A 25,896-nucleotide genomic window follows, 5' to 3' on the forward strand; every position below is an offset into this window, starting at 1 on the left:
TAGGACACACCAGAGCTGAAGCATGTATGGTGGGAAATTGTATAAAATTGGCGCTACCTAATGCACAGAAGGGAAATGCTGAAATATGTGCTTTCTAAATGCCACTTCAGCCAAGGCAAACAAGTCAATCTTGCAATAATTAATTGCCTACTGGGCCTAGCCTATGCAGCCATTCTACAGATTTCCAGCAGTGGAGCAATTTAGGCAAAAGTCAGCTAAAGTAGCTGCTGCTTTGATGGTATGAGCAAATACCTTACCAGGAAGTAGAAATTTCAGACTGGTGTAAGCTAAGGAAATACAGGCTTTAAGCCAACCAGCCAAGATAGGAACGAAAACCTTCAGTCTCAGAGAGAGGTGGAAAAACACAAAAGGTGCAGATTTCAGGGGCTCAAAGGGCGGTGGAGATCCCAGGACGGAAAGTGATGTTGGATAGAAGATTTCAGAGCAGCTTCCAGAAGAGAACAGCAAAGAAAATGATTAGAACTGAGTGGTTTGTCCAGATCCTTTGATAAAAGAGGGTGAAATGGAAGCCAAGAGTTTTAAGGTGTTTGGCTTGAGTCTAACCATCTGGCAGAAAGGATGCCTTCTAAGGACAAACTTATGCCGACAGCACCATTCAGAAAATTATTTCCATGTTCTCTGATGAAGCTTTACAGTCAAAGGACAATGAGATGCAACACAGCATCAATACCAAGAAGAGAGCCCTTCCTCAGAGAAGTGTCTCCTTTCAAATGCCAGCCATGAGAGTTTCAACCAAACTGGGTCCAGGTGAAAGATACCGGTAGGTCTCTGAGACAGAAGGCCATCTTCAGAAATGAAGGTCAAGGAGGGGATGCTGTCAAATTGAATAAATTGGCAAATTATGGCCTCCAAGAACAAAAAAGAAGGCACAAAGAAAGCAGATGCTCTTTATTCCCTTACTCTTTTGGCCACCAGAGGAAACAGCAGAAACACATACAGATGGCTCAGAGACCACGGGGAGAATAGAGCACTGACTGCTTCCACCTTTTGATGCACATATTGGGAGAAGAACCTGCTGACTCGGTGGTTGGACAGAGACGCAAACAGGTTCATACTTGCCTTCCTGAAATGTGTAACCAGGTGCCTGAAGGCTCCCGGATGGAGCTTCTTACTTCCCATGCTGCATCTGTTACCTGCTGAGCCAATTGCCCTGATTTTTTTCTTCTTTTAGATGCTCTGCCTTTGGAGTGTCAATATATTGCTTGCCCAAAGGAGACAGACATAATGAAATCAGGAAAACCCAATCCTTGGCCTCTGAGAAAGACATGAACAAAGCAAATAACAATAACCAACTGCCTTGGATGTAGAACTTTTTGACAAAGCAAATGGCAACAAGAAGGATAATTCAATGGAGAGGCAATGACAAGAGACAGCGATGGGTGATTGTGCCCTCTAGCCTTGTTTGCTAGCTATTCTGATGCAACAGCGACTTTATAAAGCATCACAGTCACAAAGATCTATAAAGCCAACAGAGTAACAAATAGAAAGAGCTTTTGCTGTGGAAAAAGGGAAGATACTACAAACATCATTGGTCACTTTTTGAGACTCCTTACAAGAAAAAACAATAAAGGGCAAGAAGTTATCTCTAAGTGACCCCTTCTTTCAACTTACCCTAGTTTCAGTTTCAGTTCCATTTCTTATGAATATTTTCCTGGGGTAAACAATGCTAACTCCAGTCTGAGTGATCAAAAATTATTGATGTGGGGGAGATATTCCATTTCCCTGAAGATCTCAATAACATATTTTGCTGGTGCTTTTCAGAAAAAACAAAAAATGTAAGCAGTTTCACTCAAAAGCTGGTCAGGAGCACTGAATGCCATAATGAAACCTCTACTCCAGAAGGCATTAGCGCTTACAAAGTTTGAATTATAAGAGCTCAAAGCTCACAATATTCAGAAAAGAAAAAAAGTGAAATCAGTGACAGTGATTTGTTTTCCTAAGACAATACAGTTTGTCTGAAAAACCTTGTGTACAAAAAGGCAGAACAGAAGCAAAAGTTCTCATTTCCCAATGATTTCCTGGATATTTTACAATTGTTTCCTTTCAGGAAGTTTATGTAGTCTATGCAGTTCCAACACTAATAATCTGCTTGAGAAGTAAGCTATTCAAATACACCAAAGTTCCATTCCTAGAACGGAAACAATGAAAAACGTCTGGCTCAGTGCTAACAGTACCAGTTTCGTTTTGTGAAGTGTCTATATCAGGAATCATACACATCCCCATGAAGTGTCCTTCAGATCTCCACAAAAAATTAGAAACATACCTGCATCATCTGTCAATCTCTCTCAGAATTCATTTGCATGGAAACAAGGCTATGCAACACAGACATAAGTCTAGCATTGGTGGTATGCACCTAGTCTTAAAACGCTACTAGCTGGAGAACTGAGAGCAGAAAACAGAATCTGTCCCATTTACAGGCAACAATGCACCTAGACCTACTGTTTCCCTTCCCCCAATTTAGACTTAAGAGTTAAGTGAAGAATTATAATTGGTGGAGTCTCCTTCTTTGGAGGTCTTTAAGCAGAGGCTTGACAACCATATGTGCTCTGATGGTGTTTCCTGCTTGGCAGGGGGTTGGACTCAATGGCCCTTGTGGTCTCTTCCAACTCTATGATTCTATGATTCTATAGCTCAGTCAGGAGAGCATGAGACTCAATCTCAGAGTTGTAAATTCGAGCCCCATGTTGGGCAAAAGATACCTGCATTGCAGGCAGTTGAACTAGATGACCCTTGTAGTCCCTTCAAACTCTACAATTCTATGACTATATTATTCTGCTTTTCTCTTGCGAGAGAATGGCCATCTTTAAAATCAGTGTATTCCTGGGCAGATACTAAAGCCAACCATCTCCTTAAGAGCTGAAACAGCTGTAACACTCTCTAGAGCACTATTCTCTCAAAAGTATCCTCGGAGGATGTGAAGATGTCCCACGAAGGAATTAACAGAGGATGAAGTGGGCTACTCTGCAAATGTCTGCTAGAGAAGCTTTCTCAGAAAGCTAAAGCAATGGAAGCTTCCCCAATAAAATATGCTTGGATAACCTCAGGAGATAGATTGGTAGCTCTGCATTCCAAAAGCCATCTAGCTAAGATACAGAAACCCTAGTAGTAGTAGTAGTAGTAGTAGTAGTAGTAGTAACATTAACATTTCTATAATGCCCTTCCATCCAAGAACCACAGGGCGATTTACAATATGAAAACACAGACCTTGACATTAAAAAAAAAGTCATAAAGAGGCAGCTCTGATGACAGAGGGTCTTAGGTCTGTCAGTAGAGTCCTGGAGTCATCAACATGGCACCTGCAGGCACAATGGTGCCCTTGAAGACTCTTATACCCACAAAGCTTCTAAGCACCCCCTTGCTTACCACCATCAACCTGCATAAAAATCCTCCAAGGAAGGAAAGTCCACCACCTCTCATGGGAATCTGTTCCACTGCTGAACAGCTCTTACTGTCAGAAAGTTCTTATTAACGTTTAATCAGAATCTCCTTGGGGGGACTCAGTCAGTGAAAAATTATAATTATTTTGTCATGGGGGGAGCATAAGTGACTCAGAGGGAATGGGAAAATATAAGAGGGACAAGTGCCCATAGCATTATTTCAAGATTCCAAATGTGTCCATGGGCCCAAAACAACCAGAGCATCGGTTCTGGAAGTGCTCTTGAATATGATTAGAGGGGACGGGCTGGTGGAAGGGATCCAGGTTGGAGGGAAACAATACAAACTCAAAGCGTTTGCAGATGACCTAGTTTTGACACTACAGGAGCCAGAATCTAGTACGAAAAGAGTACTACAACTGATTCAGGATTTTGGTCGAGTGGCGGGATTCAAACTAAATAAACAAAAAACTAAGGTCTTGGGAAAAAACCTGACAGATACTGAGTCGGGACGGTTTCAGAGAGAGACAGAATTAACTGTGGTTAAGAAAGTGAAATACCTAGGGGTAAACATAACAGCAAAAAACTTGAGTCTATTCAAAGATAATTATGAGAAATGCTGGTTGGAAATTAAGAGAGACTTGGACAGTTGGTCAAAATTAAAACTTTCATTGTTAGGCCGAATAGCTGCCATCAAGATGAATGTATTGCCAAAAATGTTATTTTTGTTTCAGACTTTGCAGATTGTAGACAAGACGGAGTGCTTCCGGAAGTGGCAGAAAGATATTTCTAAATTTGTCTGGCAGGGCAAAAAGCCCAGAATTAAGTTTAAGATACTAACGGATGCGAAAGAAAGAGGGGGCTTTGCCCTGCCAGACTTAAAATTGTACTATGAAGCCGCAGCTTTCTGCTGGCTAAAAGACTGGCTACTTCTTGAGGACATGGATGTATTGGATCTGGAAGGTTTTAACAATGCTTTTGGATGGCATGCATATTTATGGTATGATAAGGTTAAGATCAATAAGGCCTTTAAGAACCATATTGTCAGGAAAGCATTATTTAATGTCTGGACAAGATACAAAGACTTATTGGAGAACAAAACTCCGAGGTGGCTGTCACCCTTGGAGGCCAAGGCCCCAAAAAGAGCCAATATGGAGGCCAATTGGCCAAAGTATTGGGAGATATTAGAAAGAGATGGAGAAAATTGGAAATTGCAGAGTTTAGAGAAAATAAAAGACAAAGTGCGAGACTGGCTACACTATGCTCAGATTAAAGAAGTATTCAAGAATGATAAAAAGTTAGGATTCCAGGCGGAGAAGTCGAAGTTGGAAACAGAACTGTTAGAACCTAAGACTAAAGTACTTTCAAAAATGTATAATTTGCTGCTGAAATGGAACACACAAGACGAAATGGTCAAATCGGCAATGATAAAGTGGGCACAGGATGTTGGGCATAATATTATGTTTGAAGATTGGGAAAGGTTGTGGACCACTGGGCTGAACTTCACTGCATGTAATGCTCTGAAGGAAAATGTAATGAAAATGATATACATGACCCCAGTTAAATTGGCTAAGATATACCATTCGTCTGATAATAAATGTTGGAAATGTAAGGAAAATGAAGGAACATTCTTTCACCTCTGGTGGACTTGCCCTAGAGTGAAGGCCTTCTGGGAGATGATATATAACGAATTAAAAAAGGTGTTTAAGTATACCTTTACCAAAAAACCAGAGGCCTTCCTCTTGGGCATTGTTGGCCAGAATGTGTTAAAGAAGGACAGAACATTTTTTATGTATGCAACAACGGCAGCAAGAATATTGATCGCTAAGAATTGGAAGACTCAAGAGCTACCCACCCTGGAAGAATGGCAGATGCAGCTGATGGACTATATGCAACTAGCTGAGATGACCGGCAGAATCCGAGATCTGGGAGAAGAGAGAGTTGAAGAAGACTGGAAGAAATTTAAGATTTATTTACAAAAATATTGTAATTTGGCTGAATGTTGATAGGGATGCCAGAACAGAAATAACTGTCTATCACTAAACTAGACTTAAGTTTAACCATATTTTAATGACTGAATCTAAAGACTATGAACAAAATGATAATTTGCTTGGAAATAATTTTATAACGATGCAAGTATGTGGGGGAGGTGTGAGGGAGTCCAAAGTGATGATGAAAAGATGTTAAATAATTAATGCTATTTCACTGAATATTTTTTTTTGTATTGAAAAACCTTAATAAATATATATTGGGGGGGAAAAAACAACAACCAGAGCATCTTTCAAACATCTACATGTGTGCCACTCCTGCTCCAGAGGAGTGGGTGTGCTAGGGCAAAATTAACTGGAAACACATTTTGGGACTAAACTGCAGATTGGAGTGAAGGATACCTACTCTGCATGCAAAATATGTAGCTTTTCGGTTGACAGCACCCACAAAGATGAAGTCAGCAGCACTGTTTTGAAGTCTTCTAAGGGATCAAATAAAAGTTCCATTAAAGTCTAAGAAATATAATGGCCTTCCATATTGGGATTCTGACCCCCCAAAAAGCAGACTAGAGAGGCTGCCCAAAGATTATTTTTGATGTGGAGATGTGAAACCAATCATGGATAGCAGTTAAACCTTATCTGCCCCATAAACATCTATGTTAGGGAGGTACTTCCTATCTCTCATATTGGAACACAATCCCTGTACCTCCCTAGAAAATCTAATGGTATTAATTAAATCATTAGTAGTACCTGCTAAGATATCTGCTCCCTAGAGATCAGGTTTCTCTGAAACATGTGGGAGAAGTTCCAAGCTTAGTTGCATTACAGTTGTGAAATCCACATTTTCAAAGTTCATACTTTATCAGGGAACTGTTGCTTTAAAAGAAATGGAAGGTTTCGATATTATCCTCTTGAGGACAAAGGAGGAACCATACAGTACAAGCATATGGCTCATTCAACTTTGTGCACATAGCAAAAAACCAACTTTTCCTTACGTTACAACTAGCTAAATATAAAGAAAAATACTTCTGACTAATAACCCTAGTATTACACTATAAATGTTAAATTATTTAGGGCACTTCCAAGCTTAGCTGCAATGCAATTGTGAAATCCAGTCTGAAGGACACAGTCACTTTATTATTTCTCTGTATGACATAAGTGTTTTCCCACTTCTGGGGAGGAACATCCTGACATAGCTTTGGTCACAAGTTGGCCAGAGAAAGAATGCAGTAGAAAGACGTACATGAACTCAAACATCTGTATGACAGTCCTATCCTTTGATAAGAAAGCTGACCTAGTAACCAAGCACTGCTGCCATCAGAGGTCTGATGAAAGGATATTATCAGAATATGTGACCAACTGAAAGGTGTTGGTTTTCTAAAGAGCATATGGGTTACCGTATTTTTCGCCCCATAGGACGCACCTAGTTTTTTTCTGGGGGGGGATAAAGAAAAAAAATATTCCCCCCCCCAGGCGCGGGGCTGGGGAAGCCCGAGCTGCCCCAGAACAGCCAGAACGGGTCCCAGAGCGATGCGGAAGCTGCGCGCAGCTTCGGCATCGCTCTGCCAGCTTGCGCGGCTGGGGGAGGGGGAAGCCCGAGCTTCCCCCTCCCCCAGCCCCCAGCCCCCAGAATGGACCCCAGGAGGGCCGGTGCAGCTTGGCACCAGGCTCCGGAGGGTCGCGCAGAGCTGCGTGGACCCCGGGAGGGCAGGCAGCTCTGTGCGAGCCTCCGGAGGTGTTGCAGCTTCACGCCGGGCTCCAGAGGGTCGCGCAGAGCTTCCTGAAGCCTATATTCGCCCCATAGGACGCACCACATTTCCCCTTCATTTTTGGAGGGGGAAAAGTGCGTCCTATAGGGCGAAAAATACGGTAACTGGATCCATATTCCAAAGGCTTTGAGAGTTTAACATTGGACATAATGAAGGATCCTAACTAGGGCAGCAGTTATCAAACTGAGGCAGGTCCCCACTGACTGGCATTGAGAATGGCTGAGGTCAAAAAGTTCATACCATTGCAATGGGTGGCCAAAGCTCCTGAAGAAGCTGCCAGGAGGGACCACTTCCTTCTCCAGCTGCTCCAATGGCTCTCTCACACAACCATGGAGTCCTCTAATAAGATCAGGCTGGAATCCCACTGCTGGGCTGGGACCAGGATTGTCTTCACACAGTACTGCACTTTGGAGCACAGCAGCAGTATGAATCACTCAGGCTGCTTTTATCTACTCCAAAATCTCAGCACAGCTCCTCTTCTGTGTTAAAGAGGTTTATCATACTGAGCTTCAGAACAGGCATAAGCTTCTGCCAGCTTCAGACTTTACAGCAATGCAATAAACCTCTCAAATTCTCTGCAATTCACACAGAGGAAAATTTGCTCAAGAAAGGGCATCTGAGCACAGTTGGATGTCCTGCTTGCCAAAGGCAAACACATCTATGGAGGTCTATTCCAGAATGATGGCAATTCCTGCTTAGAAAGAGATATTAGTATTATTAAAAGTTTACAAACAGTCACCCAATCTCTTTTGAACAAAGCTGTTTCGTTTCTATTTCAAGTTCTAATTAATACACTGAAGAAATACATTCTTATTGTTATAGTACAGTGGTGCCCCGCAAGACGAATGCCTCGCAAGACGGAAAACCCGCTAGACGAAAGGGTTTTCCGTTTTTGAGCTGCTTCGCAAGACGATTTTCCCTATGGGCTTGCTTTGCAAGACGAAAACGTCTTGCGAGTGTTCCGATTTTTTTTCGCTTCCCCCCCTTTTTCTAAGCCGCTAATAGCCTTTTAGCCACTAATCCGCTAAGCCTTTAATAGCCGCTAATCCGCTAATAGCGCTAATCCGCTAATAGGGTTGCTTCGCAAGACGAAAAAACCGCTAGACAAAGAGACTCGCAGAACGGATTAATTTCGTCTTGTGAGGCACCACTGTAAAAGCACCACTGTATACAAACATAAAACTGCAATTCTATGATCTAGGTCCAGGCCTGAAGTGGGCTCATGAGACAAGGGAACATCAGAATACAAAACTGCAGTAAATACTTTGCAAGGAGCTGAATAATCATGGAGGAAATGGTGTTCATGGAAAAGCCAAGGCAGACATTAAAAGTAAAGAGCCAAGCAAGTTCCAGTTCCAGTTTTACAATCAACAGTATATAAATGTATAAAGAATAATAATAATAATAATAATAATAATAATAATAATAATAATAATGATGATGATGATGACGACGACCACAAAAGGTGGGTTTTGAAAATGTATTGATGGCACCAAAAGTATGGAATATCCTCTCTAGATCTCTAACAGGCTTCCCTCTCTACCTGCTTTTAGACATATAAACATTTATTAAGACAAATATTTGGCTTGTAATTTTATACTGTTTTAGCTGCCTTTATAAAGTTGCTGCTCTTTTTACTGGCTACTTTTTAATAGTGATTATAGTGTTTGTATTAAAAAGCATATACGCACACTACTTTGTATACATTTTTGTAGGGGGAAAAATAATAACCAAAAATATAGAAATAATAATAACCACCATCTACCTTACTATATCCCATGTACCTAAAGGTCTACAGGAACAATAGGGGTCACTTGTTCACAAGAGATAATTTGCATGTGGTGTGAACGTCCAAGAGCAGCATGGATGGAGTTCTGGCTTGGCAATGAAGCCAGGCAAGCTCATGAATTGTGTACAAGGCACAGACTTGCTAAATTATTATTTTTCATTGAAAAAGTTTTTTTTAAAATCCAATAAGCTCAGGACAGTGTTTGCCTACGTACCCCAATTTTATCCTCACAACACACCTTTGGAAGTACATAAGGGTGAGAGATGGTCCAAAGTAACACAATGACTTTGTAGATGAGCAGAAGTTTAAGCCCAACCCTTTTCAACCCACTCCACACTAACTCTTAAGTGAAGCAAACAGGTGTTAGAAGACCCCAAACCTTTTTTTAAGATGCTCCTTAAGCCACTAGGCATTGAAGCACCTAAACCAGGCATGTTCAAAGTCAGTCTTGGGGGGCTAATCCTAAAAATAAAACCTCAACAACTTTGGGCTACAATCTTCAATCCTAAAAAAAAGCTCAGAAACTTTGGTCGGCCCTCACACATGTTCACTTCATCAAATCTGGCCCTCTATGAAAAAAGTTTGGGCACCCCTGACCTAAACTAATTCAGTGACTGAGAGAGACACTGCACTAAACAGATGCACGGCAGTGTGGTGACCATAGGCTGCAAATATTAACCTGGATCATCCTGACTTGCAGTAACTGCTTCACTCTAGTTTTATCAAGCAGTTAAAATTAGAACCCCTCCTCTAATTCTCTTAAGTATTTAATACTACTTGTTCAATAAAGTTACTGCCAATTTTTACTCAGGTCTGTGTGGGCTGCCATTTCCCTTCTCTATTCCTCACTGTGGTTATAAAGGCCTGCATATGGGTCAGTAGGAATGCACAAGATCCAAGTATTACTTTCTATTAATATATTGCTTTCTATACATTCTATTCTCACCTTCCTGGGAATAAGTTCCACTGAATGCAAAGAGACCAATTCAATACTTGCATTTCAAGTTAAGCAAGTTTCCACAACCCTAATTTCAAATCTGAATAATATGAATGATTAAGGGCGAGTCCATAGAACTATTAGGGGAAAGGTCTACTAACAAAAGAAAGTCAGTTTTCAGAGAATGACATTTTGCAGCCATTTCACTCAATGGATTTTTAGGAGACTGTTTTCGGTAATAATTTTTCTAACCCAAGAGAACACTGGCTGTTTTGTTTGAAACTGCCAAGAGCTACACACCAAGATCAGACTTTCCCCCCCTAAAGTATACAATCCTAGCTCACTTCACACAAGCTTCCTTGTTCCTGCTTAAGTGCTCTCTTCTGTGAAGCAAGGCTTTATGTGCCCACAGTGGAAAAAGCCCACTAGTTTATTTCCTTTTCAAGATGTATGCAGTTAATTAAAGTGTAAAGTAATACCTGTTTTGAAAGTTTGGCACAGAGAAGTGACACATTCTTTTAAGTTGGGACCATTGCCAAGAGGAGGTCAACTTACACTCAAGGGTCCTGAAAACTATTTCGGGGGGGGGGGGGATTTTGCACATTGTTAAAAGGCTAGAATAATTAATTTGGTTACTACATTGTGTACTGTATTTAGTTTTAAAACATTTTAAGGATTTGAACATTTAGCAGCTAGATTTGGCTTTCAACTTATTTTTTCCTTGGAAGAACATACCCTTCCAATTTTTTTAAGGCGATTTGAAAGATATCAAATCAGTAAGAAGGCCACTTAATTTTCATATCAAACAGGCACAAATAGGCATCTGAAAGCATTTACTAGAGTTTTGAAGAGTCATTTAGAAAGACTTAAGAGCAGCATGCTCCAATCTTCCTCACGTCACTTCCCTCATATTTTGCTGCTGTATTTGAACCTGAGAACAGTGTGCACAAACTCTCCTATCTTTAGCAGATTATGATCATGACATAGTTAGAAAACCAAGTTCAATAAAACAGATATTTTGAGATTCAGCTTTGCTTACATAAAGATGTGTTAAGGAGAAAAAGTATCTCATATGACAACACTCCCTTTAAAATACCAAATGTGCAATAAAATGTGCATGAAAGAACAACTTCAGATCAATTTTTAGACAACTAGTATTTCTCAAAAATGTCTGCATGAAAGAACGACTTCAGATTATTTTTTAGACATCTAGTATTCTCAAAAACCAAGCTTATTACTCAAAGATGCACTATCAACTCTAAGGAAATGTTATGAGAAGCATAATATCGTGTGTATATATGCAAATTTCCCCGTGAAATTGGCATTCAATGAACATGCCTTGGATATATCCTTTACTTTCCATTTGAATGAAGAAAAGTTTCCCTTACTGACAAAACTACACTGAAACACTACAAATGTTTTTGAGAAAGGGCCATAGCTTAGTGGTATAGTGTAAATGTATGCACAAAGCAACAGGATTAAATCACTAGCATATCCAGGAAGACATGGGGAAAAACCCTACACGAAAACATGGAGTCAGTGCACAGTAGGCAATAACAAGTTAAACAAGCCAATCATTAGACTCCATATAGCGCAGCTTCTTATGTTTCCTCAATTCCTCAATTCAGTTAATCAATATAGCTGTTTTTACTCACTAAGTGTGTATGTGTCACTATTTTGGGGTCAGATTGAATCACATACCAGCAAATTCAGGTTGTGCAATTACAGTTAATCGGGAGCTCTTCTGCCACAAAGCCACTTTCCCAAAAGATCAGACATTTTTCAATAAGGAAAGTAATAAGTAAATACAGTAGAAAGCATGGGATAATACTTGCTTTGACGAAACGTCATCTAGCCTCCCCACAAACAAATCAGAATGAAAGTTCAGTATATAGCCAACACTGTTTAAATTTGCTACAAACATATCAGAGTGACTGTTCTATAAGCTAGGGTTGCCATACGTCCAGAATTTCCCAGAAAAAAATCGAGATTCAGTCATTGGAAACAGTGCCCAGGCAGAAATCGGTTAAATGTCTGGGAAAATCTGGACATATGGCAACCCACGTCAGAAGTGTAGATAGCTTAAAAATAGTTCCAAAACTTCTTTTTTGAGATTTTGAAAAGCTCAACAAGTTTGGGAAAAACTAAGAAAAGCTCAACAACTTTGCCCTTCCCCCAACTTTGGCCAAATTAAACTTGTGCGCATTAAGCTTTACACACTTCGCAAAAAAAGTGAGGTCGGGCATCCAGGAGAAAAGGCCTTGGTAATCTCATCCACCATCGAACTATATGCCACTTTGTTTTGACTATATGCCACTTTGGTATTAGGCGTATGATCCCCGGAACATAACCCCTATGTAAGTTGCAGGCTTACTGTATGTGCCAACCAAATTTTAGATGCATGTCAAAATCAGGGGCTAAAGCAGGGGTAGTCAACCTTTTTATACCTACCGCCCACTAAAGCATCTTTCTTGATGGTGAAATTTCCTTCCTGCCCACCAGTGCTTGATGGAAAGAGGATTCAGCTTGTGCTGTAGAACCCCCTACCGTCCACCGAGAATCCTGAAACACCCACTAGTGGGTGGTAAGGACCAGGTTGACAACACCTGGGCTAAAGGATTGCTTCTAGCATAGAAATGCAATACGATCATGTCTTCCAGAGGGGGTTACGTTCCAGAGATGTCATGTATATACAAGAACACATATACAGTGGTACCCCGCAAGACAAACGCCTCGCAAGACGGAAAACCCGCTAGACGAAAGGGTTTTCCGTTTTGGAGGCGCTTCGCAAAACGAATTTCCCTATGGGCTTGCTTCGCAAGACGAAAGCCCATAGGGAAATCTCTGGGACAGCGGGGAAGCGCAGCGCATTTAGAAGCGCTCGGGAAAGCAGCGCACTTCGCTGCTTTGCCCAGAGTGCTTTTAAATGCGGGCGGCTGGGAGGGAATCCCTTGCCCCGCCCGCCGGACTTCAAAAGAGCTTCGGGAAGTCCAGCGGGGGGCCAAGGGATTCCCTCCCAGCCGCCCGCCTTTAGAAGCGCTCGGGGGAACACCTGCCCCCACCGCCCCACTTCGGAAAGCCACTGTACTCAAACCACTCTCTTGGACCCGCCTGTGTGAGCATTTTCCCCCTTTTTGAAGCTGTGTGCCAAGTGGGCCATGCCCCACCCCACCCAAAGCAAGCAGAAGAGCTTTTAAGCCCTCTGCCTAGCTTACTGGGCTCTGCAATGCTCTCAACTGGGCTCCAGGAGGCTCTCACAAGATTTTGCAGGACCATCCAAGTTCCTGCAAGGCTCTTAGAACCCAGTAAGCAAATTTGAGAGCTCCAGACTGCATTAAGTTGAAACTAGACATGTTAGATGTGTGTAAATTGTGATCACACTGTAATTTCCTAAACTCAGATCAAGTTATGTTCATGGATACAAAATTAAAAGAAATTTATCAACAATTAACATATACTTTGGTTTCTATCCACTAAACTTCACACAACCAGCGTAAAGTTACCTCATCCCCCAAGGAAAAAAGTCTCTTCAGCTGCAATCACTTCCATTCAAGACATGGGATTTCTTTTATAGCCCAAACCACACTGCAAACCACTTGCCAGATCCCTACTGAGGCCTCAAATATACGTCAGCTAGAACATGGAGTATAAATGAAATGAATATATTGGAAACAGAATAAGGAGGTTGCTTAGTTTTGGGAAGTCTAAGAGCATGATCTAGCCAATTCAAGCACTTTTAAGTCCCACTGAATCCAACAGTAGCTAAACATGCTCTAAAATGTATCCAACTACAGTAAATTGGACTTTTAAAAGTGCTGAGCTTTGATTTTTTTAAAAATTTCATGGTATTTTTGTTTATCACACCAAGTTTGATTTTCACTTTGTATGCCAGCAAGTCACCTATCCTTTTACAATTATTTTTAAAAACAATTATTAAGACAATATGACAAATTAAATAGTAAACATTCAACTAATTCTACATCCACAACTATTTTAACAATTCAATTTTGCACCACAGCATATGAAAAAATCTAATTCACAAAATAGTTCAAGAGAAAACACATAGAGTCTTTTTTCCCCTCCAAAATAAAATGGGGAAAAGTGAAACTGCAGTGAAAATTGCAGTGAAAACTGAAATCATTTGGTTCTTTCTGCATTTTGCGGTATTTGGAGGGTTATAACCAGCCATAGCAAAACAGGTCATACAAAGACCACAGTGGGACTTAAGTTTAGTCATGTAAAGGACAGTAACACCCAGTGAACTTCATGTCTGAGTGGGATTTTGAACCCTGGTCTCTTAGGTCCTAGTCCTACAGACATTCTAACTTCTATACCAGCATTTCCCAACCAGGGGCCATATGCCCTCCTGGGGGCCCCCAGGATATTCCAAGGGGGGCACAGATGAAAATCGTTTTAATGGAGGGCCACGGCATGAAACTCTCATCCAGCTGATAGCATCTGGCCTAGGAAATGATTAAATATAATAGTTGCCAATATCACGCCATTATACAAATCTATGGTGCACCCCACAATTTTGAATTTGCTCTTGTGACTGAGCAAGAAACTAGGGGGCCACAGAGGGAAATGAGAAGTGAAGACTGTGTCTCAGTCAGGCACCACATAATGCAACTATACTTCTGGAGGTGCTCACAATCAGGGAACTCCTAGTCACAGGCACCTGGATCACTGCTAAATTCAAACACTGACAAGAATAGATGAAAAGTTCAAGTCGGTCTCCCAAACAGCCTATACGTGGTGGCAGAACTTTGTGTTAGATGTCATGACCACAATACAACAGTGTACAGTGTACAGGTCTGGTTGCCTCACCTCAAAAATAATACGATAGGGCAGCAGCTCCCCTATGAAGAAAGGTTACAACATTTGGGGCTTTTTAGTTTAGGAAAAAAGATGAATAAGGGTAGACATCACAGAGCTGTATAAGATCATGCAAGGTGTGCAGAAAGGGGATAGAGATATGTTCCTCCCTTTCTCGTAATACTAAAAGCCAAGGCCATCTAATGAAGCAAAATGTTGGACAATTCAGACAGGCAAAGTACGTCTTCACTCACTACACAGTTACTACACAGTTCACTAGCACAAGATGTATTGATGGTCACTGATTTAGATAACTATAAAAGAGGATTAGACATATTAATGAATGATAAGGCTATCAGTTACTTTCAGCCATTATGTCTATGTAGTACCTTCAGTGTCAAAAGCATTATGCCTCCAATGCCAATTAATGAGAATCACAAGTGAGGAGAACGCTATTGTGTTCATATCCAATAGGCCTCAGGAGCAGCAATCATGAGAGTTGTGTGCCTTTCAATAAATCACTACATCTGAACCTAAGCTCTCTCCACCATCCCAGCATTTTTATGAAAATCATGTCCCAGGCAATATCAGAGTGAAGTCAACATGTGTCTACCCATTAGGGGACAGCAATTTAATTCATGTCCCATCCTGGAGTATGCATAAGGCAAACTCTGGACACTGGTGATGTAATTGCCTTTCCCAGTGATGTAAACTTTCATCCCCTGTTTTCCTTGTCACAGTGTGGACCCTAACCGCAATATTCTTTGATATTTCTGAGGGGGTGAAAGCAACGGTAGGGGGGGTTCAATCAGTGACAGGAAAGATTTCCCATAATGCCTCAGTCACAAGAGCATATTTGGAGATTGCACCCCTCCACACAACTTCCACCTCTGGAATTACTGGGGGGGGGGGGGGAGTGCAAATAATCATCAGGTGGGGCGGGTTTAAGATGCAATATGGCCCCTAGGTCCCTCCCCTCTCCCATTAACACCTTCAGGGCAGGGCATCAAGAGCCTAGAGGCATCATAAATAGAGAAGAGCCAGTGAACATCTTCTTGGTTTGCTTTTAGCAGACCAATTTCAAATTGGCCATGGGAGTGTACCCATCACTATTATATATGCCAACTGGTTTGTAAAAACAGCATTTTCTAGATATAAAAACCAAACCACTTAATTACCTGGAAAGTTTATTAACACAGAAAGTGGTCTTGAGATTGGTTTGTTCAGGAAGATAAAATTATTCACCCTTTATCCAGAGAAGAGACATTTCACAGATAGGTCTGGCACAATATCCTGGTAATACAATATAAAATTTGAGTATATTGTATTTCCACATACCATCAAACTGTTCCTAGTACTGTTGCCTTCTTGGATGACTTCAAAACTTTACACTTCAAATCTTGCAATCGCAGATCTTAAACCATCAATTTTTTCAATTGTTCATCAGCATCTTGTCATCAAATAAGGCAATTCCATCTACTATATTATATGAAATATATTCAAGGATGTGGAGTCTTACACAGTGTTATTTTCATCATGCATCAGAAATTTACAACAGGCACAGCATCATTGTAGAATAGTATATTGGGGAAAAGAATCGGAAAGGTAATATGAAACTTTGGAAGGATGAACCTATGCTCACTAGAATCCATACCACTGGCTTCATATGAAAGGTTTCCTATCATCATTTCTGCAGATCTGAATATAAGAAACTAACAGAAAAGCTTCAACTTTGATGAACAGAGTAAGAAATTTTGGGTGTGAGACCAGGGACATACATTCCTCAGTATTTTGGAGACATATGGGTTTTACAATTGAAAAAAATATTCAATGAAGTTGAATAGCAATATAGTCAGTGAATATCATAAAATTGTCAGCCTGAATCTTCAGATTAAGTAGGAAATCTTCCCTAGCTACTGAAAGCAATACTATTTCACATTATGTAAGTGAAACATAGATGGAAGTGGAGTCTCACTATAAAAATATAGCTAAGAGTTCAACATGTGAAGAAAAGTCTATGTGAGAAGCAAACCTTTCCTGGACATAACCACTCATGTATAGGATGTAGCTTTTACTCTATGCAAGGAAGGTCTCTCCCAGGAATCTTGTTTTCTGAAGCATATTCTTGAGAGGTGCTAATGTGCCATACAGTAATTACAAAATTCGGACTTCATCCAAATCACAGAAACTAATCCAATGAGAAAAAGAATAAGGCTACTCAAAGGCAGCTTGAACCAATATTGGGTAGTGGTTAGAGTATTGGTATACCAGGGTTGAAATTCTCATTCAGCCATGAAGCTTACTGGGTGATCTCAGGCCAATCACTATCTCTCAGCCTAAGCTGCCTCACGGGGCTGTTGTGAGAATAAAATGGGGAAGAGGAGAACCATGTATGCTACCATGAGCTTCTTAAAAAGAGCTAGAAAATAAATTAAACAAATACATTATATTATAGTGTGTGCATATAAGTGCAGTCATCAACTCAATAAAAAAGCTGCAAAGCATCTTCAGCTCAGGATGGCCATAAAGGGTATGTCAATGTGCAAAGGTCCTGAATAGACAATCCTTGCTTCAGCCGCAGCACATTTCAAAGAATTTTAGATAGAACTGATATTTTAAATCAGAAAGAAGACAAATCCTGATGAAATGAGACCGTCAGTAGATTCCGGGGGTCTTTCCCCCGCAACCCTCCTTTCTTTGCCACTTCAGAGGGCACAACATGAACTTGGCAACAATCCACGAGAATCCCATCACAGTAACAAGGACAAACACTGAATTGGACACTGCTTCCTCACATCCTATCTTTTCATTGGTAGCTACGAGGCGTGAACCTGTCTCACACAAGCATTTCCTCAGGTAGGGGCTTTCCCTGTCCTGGTAGTATAGTTCTGTTGCCTCAGGTCCCAAGATTAATGTTCTACAGCACCTACTATCGCTATTATCTCTGCTCTGCCTGGGAGCAACCTTTATGGAGCTGGAGAATATATTGGTATGCCCAGTAATCAGTGCTGCTATATCACTTCCTCTTTTCTTTTCTGCAAAATACAATGCGGAAATGCTGAAGAGCTCCCTTCAGCATGGCTACTGGCAGAATATCACAGGACATTTTGACAACTTCAGTTTTTGGAGTAGCCATGGGTATGAAAAATGTATTTCATAATATTTTTTGTATTGTACAGCATTAATAGTGGGGGTGACCCTCCAGTAAAAACATCTGCCCTATTTTCAGACAAAAGGAGATAAGCATTTGAAGCCACTAGACTGGGCAAAGCTCCACTAGAATTAAATATATTGTCCATACCTCTAATGCCCCTTCAATGGTTCAAATGTAAGTTTTTTTCACTCAAATTTACACCAACAAGTTGCAAGACTCATCATTAAAACAGCAGCAACAACAAAAATCCTTCCAGTAGCACCTGGATGCACACAAAAGCTCATACCAATACAGTGGTGCCTCGCAAGACAAAATTAATCCGTTCCGCGAGTCTCTTCGTCTTGCGGTTTTTTCATCTTGCGAAGCAACCCTATTAGCAGCTTAGCGGATTAGCGCTATTAGCGGTTTAGCGGCTATTAAAGGCTTAGTGGCTTAGAAAAAGGGGGGGGGAGCGAAAAAAATCGGAACACTCGCAAGACGTTTTCGTCTTGCAAAGCAAGCCCATAGGGAAAATCGTCTTGCGAAGCAGCTCAAAAACGGAAAACCCTTTCGTCTAGCGGGTTTTCCGTCTTGCGAGGCATTCGTCTTGCGGGGCACCACTGTAACAAACTTAGTTGGTCTCTAAGGTGCTACTGGAAGGAATTTTTTTATTTTGTTTCAACTACGGCAGACCAACACGGCTACCTACCTGTAACTAAGATTCATGATGTCACTCATCATGTCACTGCTCCCCATTAACAGCATGTAATTTAGAAGTCATTCCTTTTCATAGCAGCAAAGGATCAAGCCCCTACCTCAGTATTCTTCCCTCCAATATCCCTGGATGTTACAGAAAGAACAGAAACTATGAAATATATCACAGCTGGATATTAGACACATCTAATGGTTACACATGACCTCACAACTGCAAAAAGACACACTTTGACCATACAAGCAACAGCTCTCATTAATGTATTAATGCAACTTGAGTGATTTCACAACCTAGTGGCCTCTTTTCATGCTTATCAACAAACAACAATGAAGAATTTGGAATACTTGCTTCAGGATAACCAAAAGGATTCATTTAAAGGGGTACATTTCATTTAAAGCATCTGTACCAAATCCTGTCAGTTGTCATGGAAATATTGCATTTTAAGGACTATTGGGGTTTCTTTAGTCTACTAAGATTCATTGCATGCTCATGTGAAAGATGTCTAGTTATGCTTCAGAAACTGTGAAAAAAGTTTATAGGAAGATTTTCTAGTGAAGCTGGAAAGAGTCCTAATGAGCAGAATGGTTTGTTGTATGCAGTGCTAGACACTAGCGCTGAGCCAAAACTGGAGAAGGCGGAGGGCAGCTTCATTAAAAGCTTGCTCAGATTTGAAAAGAGGGGGCCCCTTTTGGCTATTTTTCAGGAAAGAGTGCAAATGGGCTGAACACTGCTCAGAAAACAACCCTGGATTACCCATGTAATTAGTAATGGAAACACAGTCTTCATGTGAACCTAGTGGTGTCAGCACATAACTAAACCTAACTGGTTACAAGGCACCAACAGTCACATGCATTGTGTGATCCCAAATTGGCTAGGCTGAATCAGCAAAAACAAAATGGCGAAAAGCCATGTGGTGATCAATACATACAGCTTCTTTACTGAAACTGATATACCATTTTAATTTACATGGTTATTATAATGAGAAAAAGATTTTCTCAGAGTGTTTGTTTGTTGCATTTGTATTTCATTTTGTTAGAAATAGGTTGAAGTCTACCATCTTAAAGGGCCTTTTGATGTGAAAAGAATTTCTAATTGAGCCAGATTTTTTATTTTATGCATCACCTTATGATTTAACCGAATGGTATTTTGGGGTACTTAGCACACCTCAAAGTGATTAAACATTTGATGTTTGTGTGCCCAGAAATAAACTCATCTGATGCAACAGCTGAAAAAGATGTAATTTATGATTTAGGCAAAACTGCATAGCCTGTTGCTCTTAACTAGGAGTAGGCTGCCTTTCATGGGCTACTCTCACCCACCCAAATGCCTATGGCTCACTGAGGTGTTTAACATGACAAAGCAAGAGTACACCTCAAGATCTCTTAACTATTAAGGCATAACTAATTTGGGAGATTGGGAAAAACTACTGGGAATTAACTCAGTAAGAAGTGTGCTAAAAAATCCCACCAGGATGCAAGGGAACAATAATGAATTCCCATCCTTTTCTTAGCAACAACGAAGGGCATTGCTTAAGGCAGAGCACAGAACAGTGGCAGATCTGCGTCTTCAAATCTCACCTTATTCTTTGTTCCCACAAACCAACATGGTCTTCTGAAGGAGCATTCCCCTTGCCCTGATTACTCAAACACTGTTAGTGAAGAAAATGTATACATTACCCCTTCCAACCAAGTCCCAAAACTGCTTTCTCTGCAGTCTTAGAAAGTCAACTATATAAGCTAATCGCCAAATGGCACCTTAAATCTAGGTTGTGGTCACCATAACGGAATAGCTAGGCCCCATTTTTCCCCAATGAAATTTGTTATTATTATTTATTTCATTTCTATAGCACTTACACTTAAAAATAAATAAATCTCAAAGCGGTTTACAACACATTAAAGCATCAAATAAAACAATCCAGAAAAAAACAAATTCAAGCTTCAAGTAAAATATTTCAGATCCTTCTCGAAGTGAAATTTTGCTTTCTCCATATGTATTTACCTTTTCACCATATTTTTCCGTCCATAAGACGCCCCCATGTATAAGACGCCCCCTATTTTTGGGGACTCAGATTTAAGAAAATGGGGGAAGACACTATCTGTGTATAGGACGCACCCTACTTTTTGGCATTATATTTTTAGGGGAAAACCCTAGTCTTATACATGGAAAAATATGGTAATTTATATAGCTGCCCCATAACAGAAGTACAGTGGTACCTCGGGTTAAGTACTTAATTCGTTCCGGAGGTCCGTTCTTAACCTGAAACTGTTCTTAACCTGAAGCACCACTTTAGCTAATGGGGCCTCCTGCTGCTGCCGTGCCGCCAGAGCACAATTTCTGTTCACATCCTGAAGCAAAGTTCTTAACCTGAAGCACTATTTCTGGGTTAGCGGAGTCTGTAACCTGAAGCGTATGTAACCTGAAGCGTATGTAACCTGAGGTACCACTGTACTCTTGGAAGCCAATGTGGTGTAGCAGTTAGTGTGTTAGACTAAGCTGGGAGATCAGGGTTCAAATCCCTGATCATGATGCTCACTGGGTGACCTTGTGCCAGTGACAGCCTCTTAACCTACCTCATAGGGTTGTTGTAGGGATTAACTTGAGGAGGGGGTGAACCATGTACTCCTTGGAGTACAAGGTGGAATATAAATGCAATGAATAAGCTCTTCTGCTTACCTGCTTAAGAAGGCTGGAGGGGCCAACCAGATGGAGATGTCAGTTGCCAACCTGGCAACCAGAGATCTCCCCATGGTCGCAATCGGACCTGTGCTAGTCACGAAACATGCCTGGCACCTGGGGAATTTCAAGTAGTGTCTCTTTGCTATAAAGGCAACAGCTACAGTGATGAATGTGTGAGGAGAGTTCTTTCACCTATCTTCTATCCACTTCTGCTTCACTGACACTACCAAAGAACAAGGGAAACCATCTGGGGTGGCTTGGCTCTGGGAAACACTGACCTCCATGCATAACCCATCCCTCCCATATTGCCCTATTGGCAGAGGACAAGAGCACCCCAAAATTCTAACACAGGAGACACCCGTACATCTCTGTTCAAAATGATGAACATGAAGGATAACTCAAAATGCCTATTCTACCATTCAATTACTAAAATTGCGATATTGGATAAGGCATAGTCTAAAACAATCAGATTATTACTGAGGTCTCCTTTTTAGATTCTCCTTAAAAATTGGGAATTCAACGGGTAACCCTAAATAATGGGATGTCGAAACTTCTGGTAGCCAACACATACTTCCCGCTCCCTAAATTATAAGTCAAGGCACACATACAGGGAAAAGGTTTACTCCGAGTATGTCTAGAGTAAGAATTACCCACCATCAGAAGAGTCCACCACCCAGTATCTCTTCATGGCAGGTATCTGGCTGTGTGCCCAAACTGAAAGAAGCTAAGCTCAGAGTAGCCACTTATGAGTCAGACAGCCCACCTCCAAGAGCAGGTAATTCTGCTACAGCAGAAACAATGAGTTTCTTCCCTGCGAAAGCAAAGATACAACAAAACTGTCCCCCACCAGGGAACCTCAATGGAAGAAAAGACACCCAAGACAGTGACTCATGCAGAAGCACAGCAGTAGCCCCTTCCACAGGTTGATGTGAGGAGTTCCACAGGAGCCTATTTTAAATATTTATTGCAGCACACTAATAGCATGTTAATGACAAACTGTGTAGAAATTGTTTGGTGAAGATAGTCCTATGATACCCAAAATTTTGACTATTGGGGATGACATAGTCAAAGATACATCAAGAACTTATAGAAGTGTGACATTTATCCAAATAGTCAAAGCTTGAAACATGAAGTCTATTTCATAACAGAGGCAAAGCAGAACATAGTAACCAAGCTGAGCATAGGATAGACTGTTGGGCTGTTGGGATTTCATTGCCTTTTTACATATTTTGACTCACACCTTGATTTGAGAGTTGGGAAACTTCCCAGAGCAGCCAGAAACATGCATCATTAACTGCATATAGATGATAATGCCTATTTTTAATGTTCTACTTACAAAACTGTTCTATTCTATAAAAAACAGATTTCCGTAAATTGGTGTTAACTTATACAGCTACACCCACATCTCTTTTCCCACTTCAGAACTTATTTCAAATATGCTTCAATCCACTTTTTATCTTAATACCTTAAGATAAACCACCACATAAGGCATAACACTTTTAACAAAAACTGAAATGGTGTTTTAGTAACTCCAGTTTAGTATATCAATACTTTGAAATTTGTAATTCTCCAAGACATTTGGGGAAAAACCCCCAACTCATTTTGTTCTTTACGGGCAGCACGTGTAACACATTAGCCTACATGTTCTGCGATTTACAAACTGAATCTCAGTCTGAATTGCATATACATATTGTAAGATTCCACCCCCCCCCAGCAAAATAGAAAAGCAGCTACTCTTAAGTCAACTTTCCCTGCGCACATACACTTTACAACTGCACAAGAATATTGCTAGAAACTCATATATCATTTCCATTACTAGTATTCAGATTCACTTTCAATTGTTTTGCTATTGGCCACAACCACAGAACACAAATGTAAAGCATACCGAAAAGGTAACACAAAAAAACCTACATATGTAAAAGGTGGAAAATCAAACCAATGAGCAGCGTCAATTTCAATTATTCAAGTCAGCATATTAGCACCAGTAATTGAACAAATAGTGGGGAGTATATTTCAGAACACTTTTTAGCTCAAGATTTTTGGAATAAGCAAAAATAAAATCAACCAGCTGATTTCCCCCCTCAATATCTTAATGTCAGTTTTACCTAGTTAAGAGACGTTCATGACTATAATACTGGACCTACATACATGCATGGCTATGTTACAGTATGTTAATCAGACTGTTAATGTACCTTATTTATGATAGTATAAGCAGCCACCTAAGGGCCCAGCTTAATAACTTTCCAGAAGCATAATCGGGCTACAAGCTGATTGTTTGGAATAAGCACCATGGAGCTCAGTGCAATTTGCTTCCAAGTAAACACACACAGGATCCCACTGATGTAAGCAGGACAGAAGTACACACTGCTAAATCCGCCAGAAGTTAAAGCACGTTTCATGTTTATGGTATTACAACTCACACCACTTCCACTAGTGGGGGCGGGGAGAGAAGGGGGGGCGAGGGGAAGGGCACTGTGGACAGTAGGCTGGTTGTCTTCTTGAACACACCTGAGGCTCTTTCATTTTAAGAGAATTTCTCTCACCAAACTCAATTACTAGAGAGAGAGAAAGGGGAGGGGTAATTCTGGCGAAGTATTCATTGATGAATACCAAATTGAAGGGATGGCTTTGCAGTGGCTGCCTCTCCTTCCTGTACAACGTAGTAAATGGCACCAGCAACTGATTACTACGGAGGTGTGCAGTGGCCTCTGCTGGCACATTAAACGTGTCCAACAGTGTGAGACTCTTACAAGTGGAACTGACCTCTTTTTAACAAAGCAAAACAAAAATCCCAGCACAAAAGAGGAGGAAAAACACGCCGAGAAGTAAGGAGGAACAGATTTGTGTCACACAACCTATACAAAGCTGCCTCGATCTCCAGGTTTTGTTGTTTGTTTTATTAAGCTAGCAGCGACAAAAGACCCACACTAAAAACAACACACAGGGAGCAGGACTGGGGAAATGAGGGGAAAAAATCACTGCCCACTCCTAGCGCGCTGCGCAAGGCCACTCGCAGTCTGCGGCAGCAACAGACCCTCCACAGCCACCCCTATAAATACTCCCTTTGCTCAGAGGCAGGCAGGACAGGATCCCGTTGTTGTTGGCGTGTGTGTGTGTGCGCGCTGTGTTTTTCTTTCTTGAGAACGGGGAGGGGGCGGGGGGGGTAAGAGGAGAGAGAGAAGGGAATTGCCCCCTTTCGGCGCAAGTTATTCATTAAAAAGAAATCGCAGACCCCACCCCCCAAAAGCACCGAAATGGCCCTCGGCAACACCGTCGCTTATTGATAAAAGCTGGAACTTGACGCGGTAGTAGCCCTCCTTGCCCACAACATGCCAGACAGGCAAATCTCCCCCCCCCCCAAAAAAACCACACACACCCCACCACGGAGGGGGTGGGGGACACACACACACGCAAAGCCTTTTAAAAGGGGGGGGGAGCCACAAACCAGGCGCGCGCAGCCTCTTCCCCCCCCCTCTTTTTGCCTTGCTCGTTCCCCCCTCCCGGCCTGAGGGTCTCTCTCTCTCTCTCACCTGCGGGCGGGAGGTTCTGCTGCTGAGGCGAAGAGCTGCTCCTGGCGGCGGCGGCGACGACGCTCGACTCCAGGCGCTGCCCGAGGAGAAGCGCCACCCAGAAGGAGCCGAGGAGGAGCCGCCGAGGGGCTCCCCGCGCCGCCATCGCTCCCCCGCTAGCCCCGAGCCCGGCGAGAAGCGGCGGCGGAGGAGGCGGCGGCGGCGGCGGCTCCCTCCTTAGTGGCGGCGGCGGCGGCTGTGGCAACTCCTCCTCAGACGACTCAGTCACAGGTCCTCCTTCCAAGGCGCCCCAAGAATAAAAAGGAGGCGGCGGCGGCGTTGTTCTCCGGTTTACTCCATGGCGGGCCGGTCCCAGCGCCGGGCTCTGAGCGGGGCTCCTTTTCCCTTCTCTCCTCACACAAACACACACACACATACACGGCCGCCGCTGCGGCGGCAGCAGCAGCAGGAGGAGCAACAGCGCGCGCGCGCGCGCCCCCGCGCCCCACCACCACTACCACTCCTCCTCACTCGCCGCCGCTCACGCGACCAACCGTCCTTCCCCGCTCCTCCTCCTCCTCCTCCTCACACGGCCGCCGCGCGCCGCCTCCGGCCATCGTCGCGAGCGCGCACGCTGAGCTGACAGAATTCCAAAGGAAAGGAAAAAGGGGGTGGGGCAGTCCGGGAGGAGGAGGAGGAGGAGGAGGAATGCGCGCGCACCTCCGCACGCCACGCGAGCCGTCGCGCGGAGCAGCAGCAGCAGCTCCTTGGTACTTCCCACCTCTCTCCCCTCCCCCTCCCCCCCTTCACGGACATTCCCGAACTCCGCCTCGAGTGCGTTGAGTGAGAAGGAAAACCCGGCACGGCGCTTCCCCCGTCGCGCTTCCGACGTCCATCCCAAAGGAGGGATGGGGTGGAACGGGGCGAAGGAGAGAACGTTTTTTTGGGGGGGGGGGAGGATTCGACGGGAGGCGTGGGAGCGGGATGCAAAACCCGCCCTGGCTCCGCTGCAAATAGGAACGGGAGGGCTTTAAAAAAAAAGGGCTCGGAGACCCGGCGGACTTGCAAGCCCGGTGGGTTTACTCAGAAGTAAAGGAGCCGCTGGGTTCAAGGGGGCCTTGCGACGGGGTGGCTGGGCTTGCAGAGGCGGCTGTCCTGCGCGCACACCTTCGT

At 42.4% G+C, this 25,896-nt stretch overlaps 1 protein-coding gene across 16 annotated transcripts in view; it reads right to left on the reverse strand.

Annotated features, from left to right (window-relative positions):
- The window catches only part of NEO1 (neogenin 1), a 120,016-nt gene extending 94,502 nt beyond the window's left edge, over positions 1 to 25,514 (reverse strand). For 4 of the 16 annotated variants that reach the window (XM_083475556.1, XM_083475555.1, XM_083475554.1 and 1 more), the window contains exon 1: positions 24,745 to 25,351. In XM_083475556.1, coding sequence (XP_083331682.1) covers positions 24,745 to 25,159 — 415 coding nt within the window. In that variant the 5' untranslated portion in view covers positions 25,160 to 25,351. Of the gene's footprint in view, positions 1 to 24,744 lie in introns of all 16 variants that reach the window. The other 12 variants (XM_083475559.1, XM_083475557.1, XM_083475552.1 and 9 more) reach the window with 9 other exon arrangements.
- Positions 25,515 to 25,896: the final 382 nt, after the last annotated feature.

This window comes from Podarcis liolepis, assembly GCF_965112155.1.
Source record: "Podarcis liolepis genome assembly, chromosome: 14".
NCBI classification, from domain to species: Eukaryota; Metazoa; Chordata; class Lepidosauria; order Squamata; family Lacertidae; genus Podarcis; species Podarcis liolepis.